The following is a 13,018-nucleotide window of genomic DNA, read 5'->3' on the forward strand; positions in this document are numbered from 1 at the left end:
TTCCAGCTTCCCCTCCTCCCCCAGCGCCCCCACCCTGCAGAGATCTCCATTCATCCTTTACCTTTTCTCCCAAGGGAAACAACTCCAACCCTCAGAACACTCACACAACGAATCCTTAAAGTGATCGTGGAAACCTGTTTTTAAAACCCGGTTTCCAGAAAGGCTCAAGGTGCTGCCTCGCCAGCCTTTCAGCGCTGTGCCTCCAGCCGCAGGGGTCGGGGGCGGTGCCGCCGTGACTCCGCCCCGCGCCGGGTCCCTGTCTCCGGCTGGGAGCCCCACGGCAGGCCAGTCCCAGGCCGCTGGCTCCGCAGTCCCGGCCGGCCGGGCTGCGAGTCGGCGCCGGCTGAGCGCCCAGGGGCCGCTGGGGTGGCCCCCCAGACGCGCGGCACAGCTTCCCGGGCGCCCGCGTCCCCGCTCCGGGGCCGCCGCCCGGGCCGGCGCAGGGCGGGCCCGGAGCTCTAGATGCCGCCAGTCCCGGGGTTGCGGAGCCGGCCGGGTGGTTCCTGCGATGGCGGCGGAAGAGGAGGCTGCGGCGAGAGGTGAGGCTGCGGGCGGGCGGCTCCAGGTGGGGGAGCGGCGTCGCACACGCGGGAGCATCCCGGGCCGGGCTGGGGGCGAGCGGCCCGCGCGGCGACGCCAGGCGGGCACAGTGTGCGGAGGGCTCCCCCCCCAGCCCCGGCACCTGCTCCGCTTGGCTCCCGGACCGAGGTCGTCGCTTGGGGGCACAGGTGCTGCGCGGCACCCCGCCCGTCCTCCCGGAGAGTGGGAGGTGGGGAGTGTCCGTGCTCGCCGCCGGCTTTCGCGTTGCCCGCAGCCTCATTTCTTGGTCCCGGCTGGACCTTTAGGCGAAGGTAAGCTGGCGAGGGACCAGCCACCTTATAATGGCGAGCAGCCTCCCTCGGCCGACCACCGGGATCCCACTTCGTCGTCTGCAGGGACTGTTGTGTGGACTTCTTAGATTTCCTCTTTTGTATGAAGCAGTTGTCATCAGCCATTGAAGGGACTCGGGTTCTGCGAGCCTGTAGCCTCTGTACTGGAAATACTCAATTCTCCGTAACCCGTTTCCAAAACTGCCCGGTCGTGGGGCGGGCAGGCGGGCAGGGAGCGCGTGGAGGCAGGTTCCCCGCACCTCTTGCTCGAGAACCACAGATTGCACCGCAGCAGCCGTCCGTGAGCGAGAGGCGGCTCTCGTCGTTTACCGTTACTGCGTTAGGAAAGCCATCAGCGGAATGGTTGTTTTCTATTTTAGTGCAGTTTTTGTGAATTGAGTTGGAAGCGTGCTATTTCTTGTTCCTCTCTCTAGTATACACTGGCAACATTCCGTGGTCTCTTCCATGGGACTAGTCGCAATTATGGGACGGTTATAAAATATCTGTTAAGTCAAAAAGGGAGCAGGAAAAAAGACATAACTAAAGGAAGACTGGCAGAATTTCAGGGAAGCAGTTGATTAAATCCGCACTTGCCTTTTGGAATAGGGTGATGAGTTTTGATTCTTCTCTGAAATACAGCAATGAGAAGAGGTGCTTTTGAAAAATCTAATACAGTTATGGGAACTTGGATCATGGGGAGATTTCCAACATTCTATCATTTGAGTATGTGTGGTTTTTCTGGATGATATAAAGATGTAAGCACTGTTTTGCAAAGAGAAGGCAGTATGTATGGTGTTAAGCTCAGTCGTGTCACTGGGGTTATTTACCCTTAGCCTTAGTTTCTTCATCTGTAAATGGGGATAATTATAGTATCTGTCTTATAGGATTGTTAGGATTAAACGAGATATAAACGCATTTAAGTACATATAAAGTGCTTAGCCCAGTACTTGAGAAATAGCAAGTCCTCCATAAACATTCGCTTAATACAATTATTATTTTTTAAAAGATTTTATTTATTTATTTATTTGACAGAGAGAGACACAGCCAGAGAGGGAACACAAGCAGGGGGAGTGGAAGAGGGAGAAGTAGGCCTCCCGCTGAGCAAGGAGCCCAATGCAGGGCTTGATCGCAGGACCCCAGGACCATGACCTGAGCCGAAGGCAGACGCTTAATGACTGAGCCACCCAGGCGCCCCGCTTAATACAATTATTAATTTGCAGCTCCCATTTGCTTTGTGAAGTTAATGAGTCTTATCTGGTTTTTTAAAATGTTATCCCACACAAGTCAAAATTGGCCAGACTAAAAGAATAGTTGGACTGTACTGAAAAAAGAGAAACATGAAAATGCATCTTACTCATTCAGAGTGGCTTTCACCACATAAGCCTTATGGACTTAGAAGTTTTCAAACAAATGGTTTATTGCTATTTAGCTGACGACCAAATGTGCAGTTGGGAATGATTAAAATTAATCCTTCTTAGATAAGAGTAGCAAAGTTTCAGTGGGGGCTGGGAGGGCAGGCATTTCTTGAGGTCCTATTACGTACCAAGCATTTCATAAGGGATACCTTCCTTAGTGTCACAACAGCCCTGTGATGTAGGTGGTGTTATCTCCATTTTGCAGATAAGATGAGAAAACAGGCTGGCCCACAGTTCACAGCCAGAGTGCCAAAACTGAAGTTAACATCTGTGGCTACGGGCCATGCAGCTTTTCTTCCTTTCCTATCTCACTAGGTGGCGCTAATGAGCAACGCGCGCACCTTCAGACACCCTCTTTAGCTAAAAAGGGTGAAAAAAATATGGTTACAAGTTCCCCCATCCCTGCAGGGAAAAACACAACAAAACAGGTCTCTATATCACAATCCATGGCCATGTTTTCCTTACACAAAATTCCTGAGGATTTCTTTTCCCTAGGCAGTTTGACATTGAGACCCTGGTAATAATACAAATCTAAAAGTGGTGGTGGGGAGAACCCCCCTCCCCCATGGTGGTTACACAGCTGAAAATAACTTCAGGGCTGATTGTGAGGATAGCCACCAAAAATCAGCTGGTGCCTTACATAATTGCCTGCTCAATTTTTTGACAGGCTTATGGTAAACACCAAGATTGAGCAAGCTGCCAAGTGACTGGGCGTCCTGGTAAATGGTTCCAGAATCCTTGGAGTCAGGGAGAGGGCAGTCTTGCAGGAGCAGCGCATTTTCAAGACGGACTACCAGAGATGGTGGGGCAGCTTTCTCACGTTCCCCGTACCTCACCGTGGCATGTTTTCTCCTGGGAGGCTATCAGACCACCCTTTCTGAGCTGGAGTTGTAGTTCTGCAATTATAGTGGCTTAAATTCATTTTTATGACTCAGAAATAAAAAATCATGTGCCAATCAACTTTGCATAAGCTACCGCTCCTGGCCTGGATCCTTAGGCAAAGTCTCAGCCTGAGATGCATTACTCACCATAAACCAGGATGGACTAAAACTGCTTTTCACATGTTGGGGAAGGCAGTGGGGGGTGGGGAAGGGGAGTGAGAGGAATGGAGAGAATGGGGAGAGGAAAGAGGGAGAAGAGGGGTGGAGTAAAGAGAGAAGAGGGGAGAGAGGGTAAAGGAGCAAGATGGAAGGAAAGTAGAAAGTGAGGGAAAGAGATGGGGAGACGAGGAAGGGTGTAGAGGGGAGGGGAAGGAAAATGAGAGGGGGCAAGGCAAGGAGTTGGTGGGGGGAGAAGAGCTGAGTGGGGAAGGGGAAAGAGGCGGGATGGAGGTGGGAGAAGTGTGGGAGGGTAGGGACTGCCAGCCCATCAGAGTTGACTCCAGGAAAAAAGAAAAAGTAATTTAATGTTTAAAATATGTAGGGAGGGGCATCTGGGCGGCGCGGTTGGTTAAGCATCTGACTCTTGATTTTGGCTCAGGTTATGATCTCAGGGGCCTGAGATTGAGCTCCACACGGGGCTCCACGCTCAGTGGGGAGTCTGCTTGGGATTCTCTCTTTCTCTCTCAAAATAAGTAAATTAGTAAAATAAAATATATAGGGAAAGCCAAAATATTAGCATAGTAAACACAGTCATTTCATTTTACTTTTTTCCTTGTGGCAAGACTCCCTAGTTCTAAAAAGCATGATCTCTTTCTGTGCTGTGAACATTGATTATTGCATCCTTTCGAAATCTCTCCCTTTACATAGTGTTCAGGAACTCATAAATAAGGTAATAACATCTCATTCTAGTAGCCCTGATTTCAGTCGTCCCATTTAGTTGAAGACCTTCAGTTTTCCACCGTGACAGCTGAGTGACGCAGGTGCCTGGGATCTGGGTCATGAGTCAGCATCGGGACCGTCATCAGCATTATCGGGGACTCAGTGACCAGGTGCCCTAAAGGAGACGGGTGTACCTGAGACATCTGCCTGCTCTGTGAGACAGTGATTTCCTGTCCTGGTTTCTGCAGCTCTCCTCCCTGGAGTGGCTCTCCTCACCCCCAAATCCCAGCCCTTCTATACCCTGCCGGCCTCACCCAGTGCCTTCCTCCTTCCCAGTGGCAGGAGGCTGTGAGAACTTAATTTAAGCTCTTATTGGTGCTGGTACTACAGGTGGAAGGTATTCTCTGCAGTAGCTTGTAGTATTTCTGGATATTTACTGATAATTTATGAAGCACTTAGCTGTGTACCTCCCGCCCCCCCCATTTTCTTCTCTTACTTATGTGAAGTCACATTTACTGGTCCCTCACACATACTATTTAAATTATATCGCTTTAGGCTATAATATCTCACCCACCCCCAATTTTTAAATTTAAAATATTTTAAGGGGTGCCTGGGTGGCTCAGTCAGTTCAGCATCTTACTCTCGATTTCGGCTCAGGTCGTGATCTCAGGGCCGTGAGATCCAGCCCTGCATGGGGCTCCGCACTGGGTATGGAGCCGCTTAAGATTCTCTCTCTCCCTCTCCTCCTGCCCCTCCCCCCTAATATTTTAAAAAAATTTCTTAAAATATTTAAATCAGTCCAGTTATATAATATTAAAACTCTAATTTGAAAATACTTGAATGTTGTCTGGCATGATAGGAAATTTGTCATTTATTCAAGTACATTATTGGTATTTTGTTTCTCTAGTCTTTAAAGTTTAAATCTCTAAATAATATCTTTACAGAGAGATAAAAACAAAAGCTGGAGGAAAAGGAAATATGGAGAGAATCACTCTTCCAGTCAACATGATTTGCATTACAGGATATTTATTATTGAAGGTCAAGATTATTGCCATAAAACAGTAATTGCTAATGTATTCAAAATGTTTTACTTATAAAGAAAGTGCTTTACTTATAATATTTTTTTAAGTAGATAAGAAATACACTTTACCGTATGTTCCAAATATATCACAGGGAAAATGAAGAATCAGCCACTGCCTTTCTCTCTCCATTTTGTCTCCCTTATATGTCCTATAGTCTGTTATGTGAGGGAATCTGCCTTTCCCCATATTTTTTTTAAATTTAATTTTATTATGTTACATTGTTAGTCACATACAGTACCTCGTTAGTTTTGATGTAGTGTTCCATGATTCATTGTTTGCCCCATATGTTTTAAACTTTGCTGCCTCCAGGCATTGCTCAGGCTATTGGCTGCTCCTGGAAGGATCCTGCCCTCCCTCCAGATATGCATGTGGAAGTCTTACGTCCTCTTGAAGGCTGAGCTCAGGTGTCACTGTGTTTTTACTTGCCTGTGGGGAAGGAGATCTGGTGTATAGGGAAATGAGCATGAGCTTTGGAACCAGGCCATTGGGAATGTGACCACCAGTTTCATTATTTACTAGCCATGTGACCTTGGCCAAATTATTTAACTGCTCTGAGCCCCAATTTCCTTGTCTGTAAAATGGGAGTAAAAAATGCCTAACTTGGAGGGTTATGTGGGAATTAAATGAGATGATTACAACCGGTTTAGTGAAATCTGACCTACAACAGATGATTTCCCCCCTTCTTTTCATGCAGCCTTCCCAGAATCTCCCCTCCCCCAATGGAAATGCTTCTTCCCTTCTGTTGTTACACTGTGTGTGTGTGTGTGTGTGTGTGTGTGTGTGTGTGTGTGCCCGCGCGCGCGTGCCTATTAAAACACTTGGCCTGCTTGCCACAAGTTATTTAGGTAGATTTCTTAGTTCCATTCCCATCCTAGGAGAGCAGGGTTGATTCTTACTCATCTCTACAATCTCCCAACTCCTTGTACCTATTAAATGCCTAATGAAGGTTTGTTGATTTTAAATGAATGATTGGTCTAAGGTGTGGACAGGGCTGGTTCATTCATAAACTATCCATTAAATACACACTACTGTACTAAGCAAAGAGAGACGGAGAAATGGATACAGCCAGAAAAAAGATTCAAGAGCTTATAAATAGGCAAAAAGCAGTTAAAATATGTGTAAGACAAGATAGAACCTAGTAAGATTTATAGTTTAACTGCTAGGAGTGAGCCTCCCCACCCAAAGTTGGCAGAAATTATACCTAGTTCACGGGGCAGGGACTCACTTTCAGAGAAGGTACCAACTTTAGTATCGATGGGTAGAGAACTCTTGGGGAGGCAGCGAAGAAGATGGTCTTCGAGGACAGAGCACAGGCACGGATATGGAAAGCCATCAGTGACGTGCTTGGAAGAACTGGTGGTAGTATTTTTTTGGCTTTCGATAGGAAACATGGAGAAGGAATTGACCAGTGAAGTTGCATTGTTAGTGTTGGGGGGGGGGGCTTCCCCTCCCACGCCTGGGTGCAGCACAGACAGTGGACCCAGAAAACCCACGGTATACAGGCAGTGATTTGCCCGCTCTCCAAAAGGAAAGAGCCATGCATCTTCCTTTTGGCCCTCAGTCAGCAACAGAGCTTCTATGTCACCTTGAAAGACTAATTGTGGCATATTTCTAATCAGATAAAAAAAAAAAAAAGCACAAGTCCCGGTTCCTGCCAGGTGATTGGCTCTTAGGTCTTAGCCTTTACTGTAAATCCTTTGGACCACTTCTTTCTCTCTTTCATCTTTTCTTCCCTGAAAAAGCAGCTGCTTCTGCCTTTAGATCCATTTCACAGTCATCTGAAAAGCATCGTAAGTACTGTTTCATTTATTCTCATTACAGCCTGTTGGGAAGCAGGTCTCTAGACTTCTAATGGCCTTTCCTACATTGTTCCACTATCCCCATCGCTGATATACCCTCGGGAGGGATGTGTGCTCCGGGCGTGCTCTCAGACGCTTCCCTACAGTTCCGTGGGACCAAGCTGAAAAATACCCTCAGCCTTGACTTCCAACATAAACACTTAGTGAAGGTTTGTGAACCAAAAGGAATCTAGTGCCCAGCACATCTGAACATGCTGCTAATGTGAAGAGAGCACTCATGGAAACACCCATGTGTGATAACCTCACAAGGTGTTCTTATTTTGATTCAGATACAGTGTGGACGATCTCGGGTTTAGAAGATACTTAAAAGCAGAAGCTCTAGGGGCACCTGGGTGGCTCAGTTGGTTGGGCATCTGCCTTCCGCTCAGGTTGTGATCCTGGGGTCCTGGGATCAAGACCCCCACTGGGCTCTTTGCGGAGAACCTGCTTCTCCCTCTGCCTCTCTCTCTCTCTCTGTCTCTTGTGAATAAATAAATAAGATCTTAAAAAAATATATTTAAAAAAAGCAGAAGCTCTATATACATTAAAGTACCTCTTCACCTTTTTTCCTTAGGAGAGGAGAATGTAGAAAGAATGGACAATTGCTGAGCTAGGATAGTTCCAAAGCCATGTGTATTTTACAGAAACACAGATTTTAAAAGATCAATATACAGTAGATAGAATTGAAATTGAACACTTTATAAAGTAGATATTGATATCTAAATGAATACATGACTGTGAAGATTAATACTTGTTTTGTCAAAGATGTAGAGAAAATATTGAAATGTTGAACACAATTTCCAGCTCTGCATGTATTTCTTCCCAGCTCCCTGGCTGGAGCATTGGATGTCCTGAGTTACGAGGTAGCTCAGATAGGCTGTGTTTGCACTGCCAGGGAGACCAACCATATTGCTCTAATAGGCCATCCCTTCTGTAAGATTTATCCAGACAACCACACTCACCTAGAAAAAAAGAGACCAAACCCAATTTTCCATGCATCCTGCTGCTGATGGCTTCTTAGGACAATTCTCCTTTTCTTTAGTTTTCAGCCTGAGTTCAACTAGCCCTTTTGGCTCATCAGTTTCTTTCAACCATAATCATAGCTACCTCTGGGACGTGTGTTTGGTTGTAAGCAAAGCAACCTGGACTTGGGGGGAGGGGGTTCAAATTCACACTTCAAATTGTAGAAGGCATCGAGGACAAATTATCTATCAAGAGGTTTAAAAATAACCATTTAGTAACTCTTTGTCTAGGAAGAGCCCGGAAGCAGCTTTAGCTTCTGATCATCATTGTAACAATGACGTGTGAAGCCTAGATGGTGTTAACATCACAAATGTCACTTTGGGTTTTATTGCTTTTAAAACTATCGTGTTTCAGTTTGTAAAACTTGAACAGTTTGCCTGTTGCAGTGTAATGCTTTCCCCTCTCCCCCACTTTGAAAGGGTCTTTTTCTAGAACAGTCACCATTCAGTGAAAAGATACACAAATATTTTTGTGAACCCTGATGATTATTTTTCTCTCAGTTAAACTGAAGTCGTCTCATTTTGTTAAGGCTTTAGTTGTCAGGAACCATTGTATCTTTAAAAAAAAATTATCCACATTTATTAACAAATTTTAAATAGTTGACATACTATATTATGCAAGTTTCAGGGATACAACATAGTGAATCAGTTGACAATTATATACATTACAAAACGCTCACCATGATGGGCGCTTCTCTCATACAAAGTTATTATAATCAACTATATTCCCTATGCTGTACTTCTCATCCCCATGACTTATTTATTTTCTAGCTGGAACTTTGTACCTCTTAATCTCCTTCACATATTTCACGTGTTCCCCCCTTGTCCCTCCCTTCTGGCAACCACCGGTTTGTTCTGTGTATTTATGAGTCTGTTTTGTTGTTGTTTGTTGTTCATTTGTTTTGTTTTTTAGATTCTCCATGTGAGTGAAATCATACGGTATTTGTCTTTCTCTAATTTATTTCATTTAGCCTAATAAGTGACTAATAAGGACTTTCTAGGTCCTTCCATGTTGTTGTGAATGGCAAGATTTCATTCATTTTTATGGTTGAGTAATATTCCATTGTTGTGTATATATACCACATCTTCTGTACTCATTCATCCATTGATGGACACTTAGGCTGCCTCCATATCTTGGCTATTATAAATAATGCTGCAATAAACATCATGATGCATATATACTTTCAAATTACAGTTGATACTTGAACAACATGGGTTTGAATTGTGATGGTCCACTTATACACAGATTTCTTTTAAAAGATTTTATTTATTTGAGAACGAGAGAGCGCACAAGTTGGGGGAGAGGGAGAAGCAGGCTTCCCGCTGAGCAGGGAGCCCAAAGCGGGGCTCGATCCCAGGACCCTGGGATCATGACCTGAGCTGAAGGCAGACGCTTAACCAACTGAGCCATCCAGGAGTCCATATACAGATTTTTTTTTTAAATATGTATAAATACAGTACAGTACTGTAAATGTATTTTCTCATGATTTTCTTAACATTTTCTTTTCTCCAGCTGACTTTATTGTAAGAATACAGTATATGATACATATAACATACAAAATATGTGTTCATCTGGTATGTAGATTATTGGTAAGGTTTCCAGTCAACAGTAGGTTGTTAGTAGTTGTCATTGTGGAGTCAAAAGTTATATGTGGATTTTTGACTGTGCAGGTGGCCAAGCCCCTAACCACTGTGTTGTTCCAGGGTCAACTGTAGTGTTTTCATTTTCTGGGTAAATACCCAGAAGTGGAATTAATGGATTGTATGGTATTCTTATTTTTTGAGGAACCTCCATACTGTTTTCCCTAGTGGCTGCACCAATTACATCCCCACCAACAGTGCACAAGGGTTCCCTTTTCTCCACATCCTTGTCGACACTTGCTATTTCTTGTCTTTTTGATACTAGCCGTTCTGACTGGTGTGAAGGTGATATTTCATTATGGTTTTAGTTTGCACTTCCCTAATGATTAGTGAACATCTTTTCATATGTATTAGTCATCTGTATGTCTTTGGAAAAATGTCTATTTGGGTCCTCTGCCCATTTTTAAAATCAGATTATTTATTTTGTTGGTGTTGAGTTGTATAAGTTCTTTATAAATTTTGGGTATTAACCCCTCATTGGATATATCGTTTGCAGATATCTTCTTTTGTTCAGAAGGCTGTCCTTCATTTTGTTGATTTTTTTTTTTTTTCTGTGTAAAACCTTTTTAGTTTGATGTAGTCCTGATAGTTTATTTTTGCTTTTGTTTCCCTTCCATGGGGAGACAGATCCAGAAAAATGTTGCTAAGGCTGACATCCAAGGGTTTACTGCCTGTGTTGTCTTCTATGAGCTTTATGGTTTCAGGTCTCACATTTAGGTGTTTAATCTATTTTGAGTTTATTTATTTATTTTTTGTATGGTGTATGAAAGTGGTCCAGTTTCATTCTTTTGCATGTAGCTGTCCAGTTTACTCAACACTGCTTATTAAAAAAACTGTTGTTTTTTTTTTCATTGTATATTCTTGCTTCCTTTGCCATAGATTAGTTGACCATATAAACCTGGGCTTATTTCTGGGCTCTCTGTCCTATTCCTTTGACCTATGTCCGTTTTTGTGCTGGTACCATACTGTTTTGATTACTATAGCTTTGTAGTATATCTTGAAAACTGGAGTTGTGTTAAACCTTCAGTTTTGTTTTGCTTAAGATTCCTTTGGCTATTCAGGGTCTTCTGTGGTTCTACACAAATTTTAGCACTATTTGGTCCAGTTCTATGAAAAATGCTGTTGGTATTTTGATAGGAATTGCATTACATCCCCACCAACAGTGGGGATGTAGATTGCCTTGGGTAGTATAGACATTTCAACAACATTAATTCTTCCAATCCATGAGCATGGTATAGACCTAAAGTATAGGTCTTTCACATCCTTGGTTAAATTTATTCCTAGGTATTTTATTTATTTATTTATTTTGATGCAGTGATAAATGTGATTGTTCTCTTAATTTCTCTTTCTGCTAGTTTGTTATTAGGGTATAAAAATGAACCAGATTTCTGTGTATTAATTTTGTATCCTGAAACTTTACTGATTTTATTAGTTCTAATAGTTTTAAAGAGTCTTTAGGGTTTCCTTTATGTAGAATCATCTCCTCTGCAAATAATGACAGTTTATTTCTTCCTTACTGATTTGGATGCTTTTTATTCCTTTTCTTTGATTGCTGTGGCTAGGACTTCCAGTATTGTGTTGAATAAAAGTGGTGAGAGTGGACATCCTTGTGTTGTTCCTGATCTTAGAGGAAAAGCTTTTAGCTTTTTACCATTAAGTGTGATGTTAACTGTGGGTTTGCCATATGAGGACTTTATTATATTGAGGTATGTTCCCTCTATAACAACTTTTTTGAGAGTTTTTTCTTATGGATTGTGTTGGATTTTGTCAAATGATTTTTCTGTATCTATTGAGATGATCATATAGTTTTTATTCTTAATTGTTAATGTGGTATATCATGTTGATTGATTTGTAGACATTAAACCATCCTTGCATCCCTGGAATAAATCCCATTTGATCATGGTGAATGATCCTTTTAATGTATTCTTAAATTTGGTTTGCTAATATTTTGTTGAGAATTTTTACATCTATGTTCATCAGAGATATTGGTCTGTACTTTTTTGTTATAGTGTCTTTTTCTAGTTTTGGTATCAAGGTACTGCTGGCTTTGTAGAATAAATTTAGAAGCATTCCTTCCTCTTTAATTTTTTAGAATAGTTTGAGACAGGTATTGACTTTTTTATTTTTTAAAGATTTTATTTATTTTATTTGAGAGAGAGAGTATGAGCTGGGGGAGGGGAGGTGAGAGAAAGAATCTCAAGAAGACTCTGTGCTGAGCACAGAGCCTGATGCAGGGCTCAATCTCACGACCCTGAGATCATGACCTAAGCCGAAAGCAACAGTTGGAGGCTTAACCAGCTGAGCCGCCCAGGCACCTCTCTATTTTAAATGTTTGGTAGAATTCACCTGTGAAGAAATTGGATCCTGGACTTTTGTTTCTTGGGGTTTTTTTTGTGGGTTTTTTTTTTTTATTATTGATTCCATTTCATTACTAGTAATCAATCTGTTCAGCTTTTCTCTTTCTTCCTGATTCAGTTTTACAAGATTGTGTGTTTCTAGGAATTTATTCATTTCTTTTAGGGTGTCCAATTTGTTGGCATACAATTTCTCATAGTAGTCTCTCAATTGTGTGTATTTCTGTGGTGTCAGTTTTACCTCTCCTCTTTCTTTTCTGATTTTATTTGAGCCCTGTTTTTTTCTTGATGAGTCTGGATAAATGGTTATCGATTTTCAAAGAACCAACTCTTGGTTTCATTGATCTTTTTTATTGTTGTTTTTAGGGTTTTTTCCCCACTATTTCATATTTTCTGCTCCGATCTTTACTGTTTCCTTCCTTCTACTACTTTGGACTTTGTTTTTCTTTTTTCTAGTTCCAGTAGGTATAAGGTTAGATTGTTTGAGTTTTTTTCTTATTTCTTAAGGTAAGTCTGTATTGCTCTGAACTTCCCTCTTAGAACTGCTTTTGCTGCATCCCAAAGATTTTGAATCATTTTGTTTCTATTTTCATTTGTCTCCATGTGTTTTTTTTTTTTTTTTTACTTTCCTCTTTGATTTCTTCATTGACCCATTGGTTGTTTAGTAACATGTTTAGCCTTCGCATGTATGTGTTTTTTTTATAGTTTTGTTTTCTTGTAATTGATTTCTAGTTTTATAACATTGTAGTCAGAAAAGGAGCTTGGTATGATTTCAGTTTTCTTAAATTTATTAACCCCTGTTTTGTGGCCTAATGTATGATCTGTCCTGGAGAATATTCCTTGTGTACTTGGAAAAGTATATTCTGCTTTTTTTGGTTGGGATGTTCTGTATATATCTGTTAAGCCCATCTGATCTAATGTATCATTCAAAGCCACTGTTTGCTTATTGTTTTTCTGTCTGGATGATTTCTCCATTGATGTAAGTGGAGTGCTAAAGTCCCCTACTATTATGTATTTTTGTCAGTTTTTCCCTTTAT

The 13,018-nt window shown here is 42.2% G+C and overlaps 1 protein-coding gene across 2 annotated transcripts in view; it reads left to right on the plus strand.

Moving 5' to 3' along the window:
- The first annotated feature begins 395 nt into the window (after positions 1-395).
- Positions 396-13,018, plus strand: part of ARNTL2 (aryl hydrocarbon receptor nuclear translocator like 2) — a 104,645-nt gene continuing 92,022 nt past the window's right edge. For both annotated transcript variants that reach the window (XM_032432776.1, XM_032432777.1), the window contains exon 1: positions 396-539. In XM_032432776.1, coding sequence (XP_032288667.1) covers positions 509-539 — 31 coding nt within the window. In that variant the 5' untranslated portion in view covers positions 396-508. The remainder of the gene's footprint in view (positions 540-13,018) is intronic.

Source organism: Phoca vitulina, unplaced genomic scaffold (genome assembly GCF_004348235.1).
Source record: "Phoca vitulina isolate PV1807 unplaced genomic scaffold, GSC_HSeal_1.0 scaffold49, whole genome shotgun sequence".
NCBI classification, from domain to species: Eukaryota; Metazoa; Chordata; class Mammalia; order Carnivora; family Phocidae; genus Phoca; species Phoca vitulina.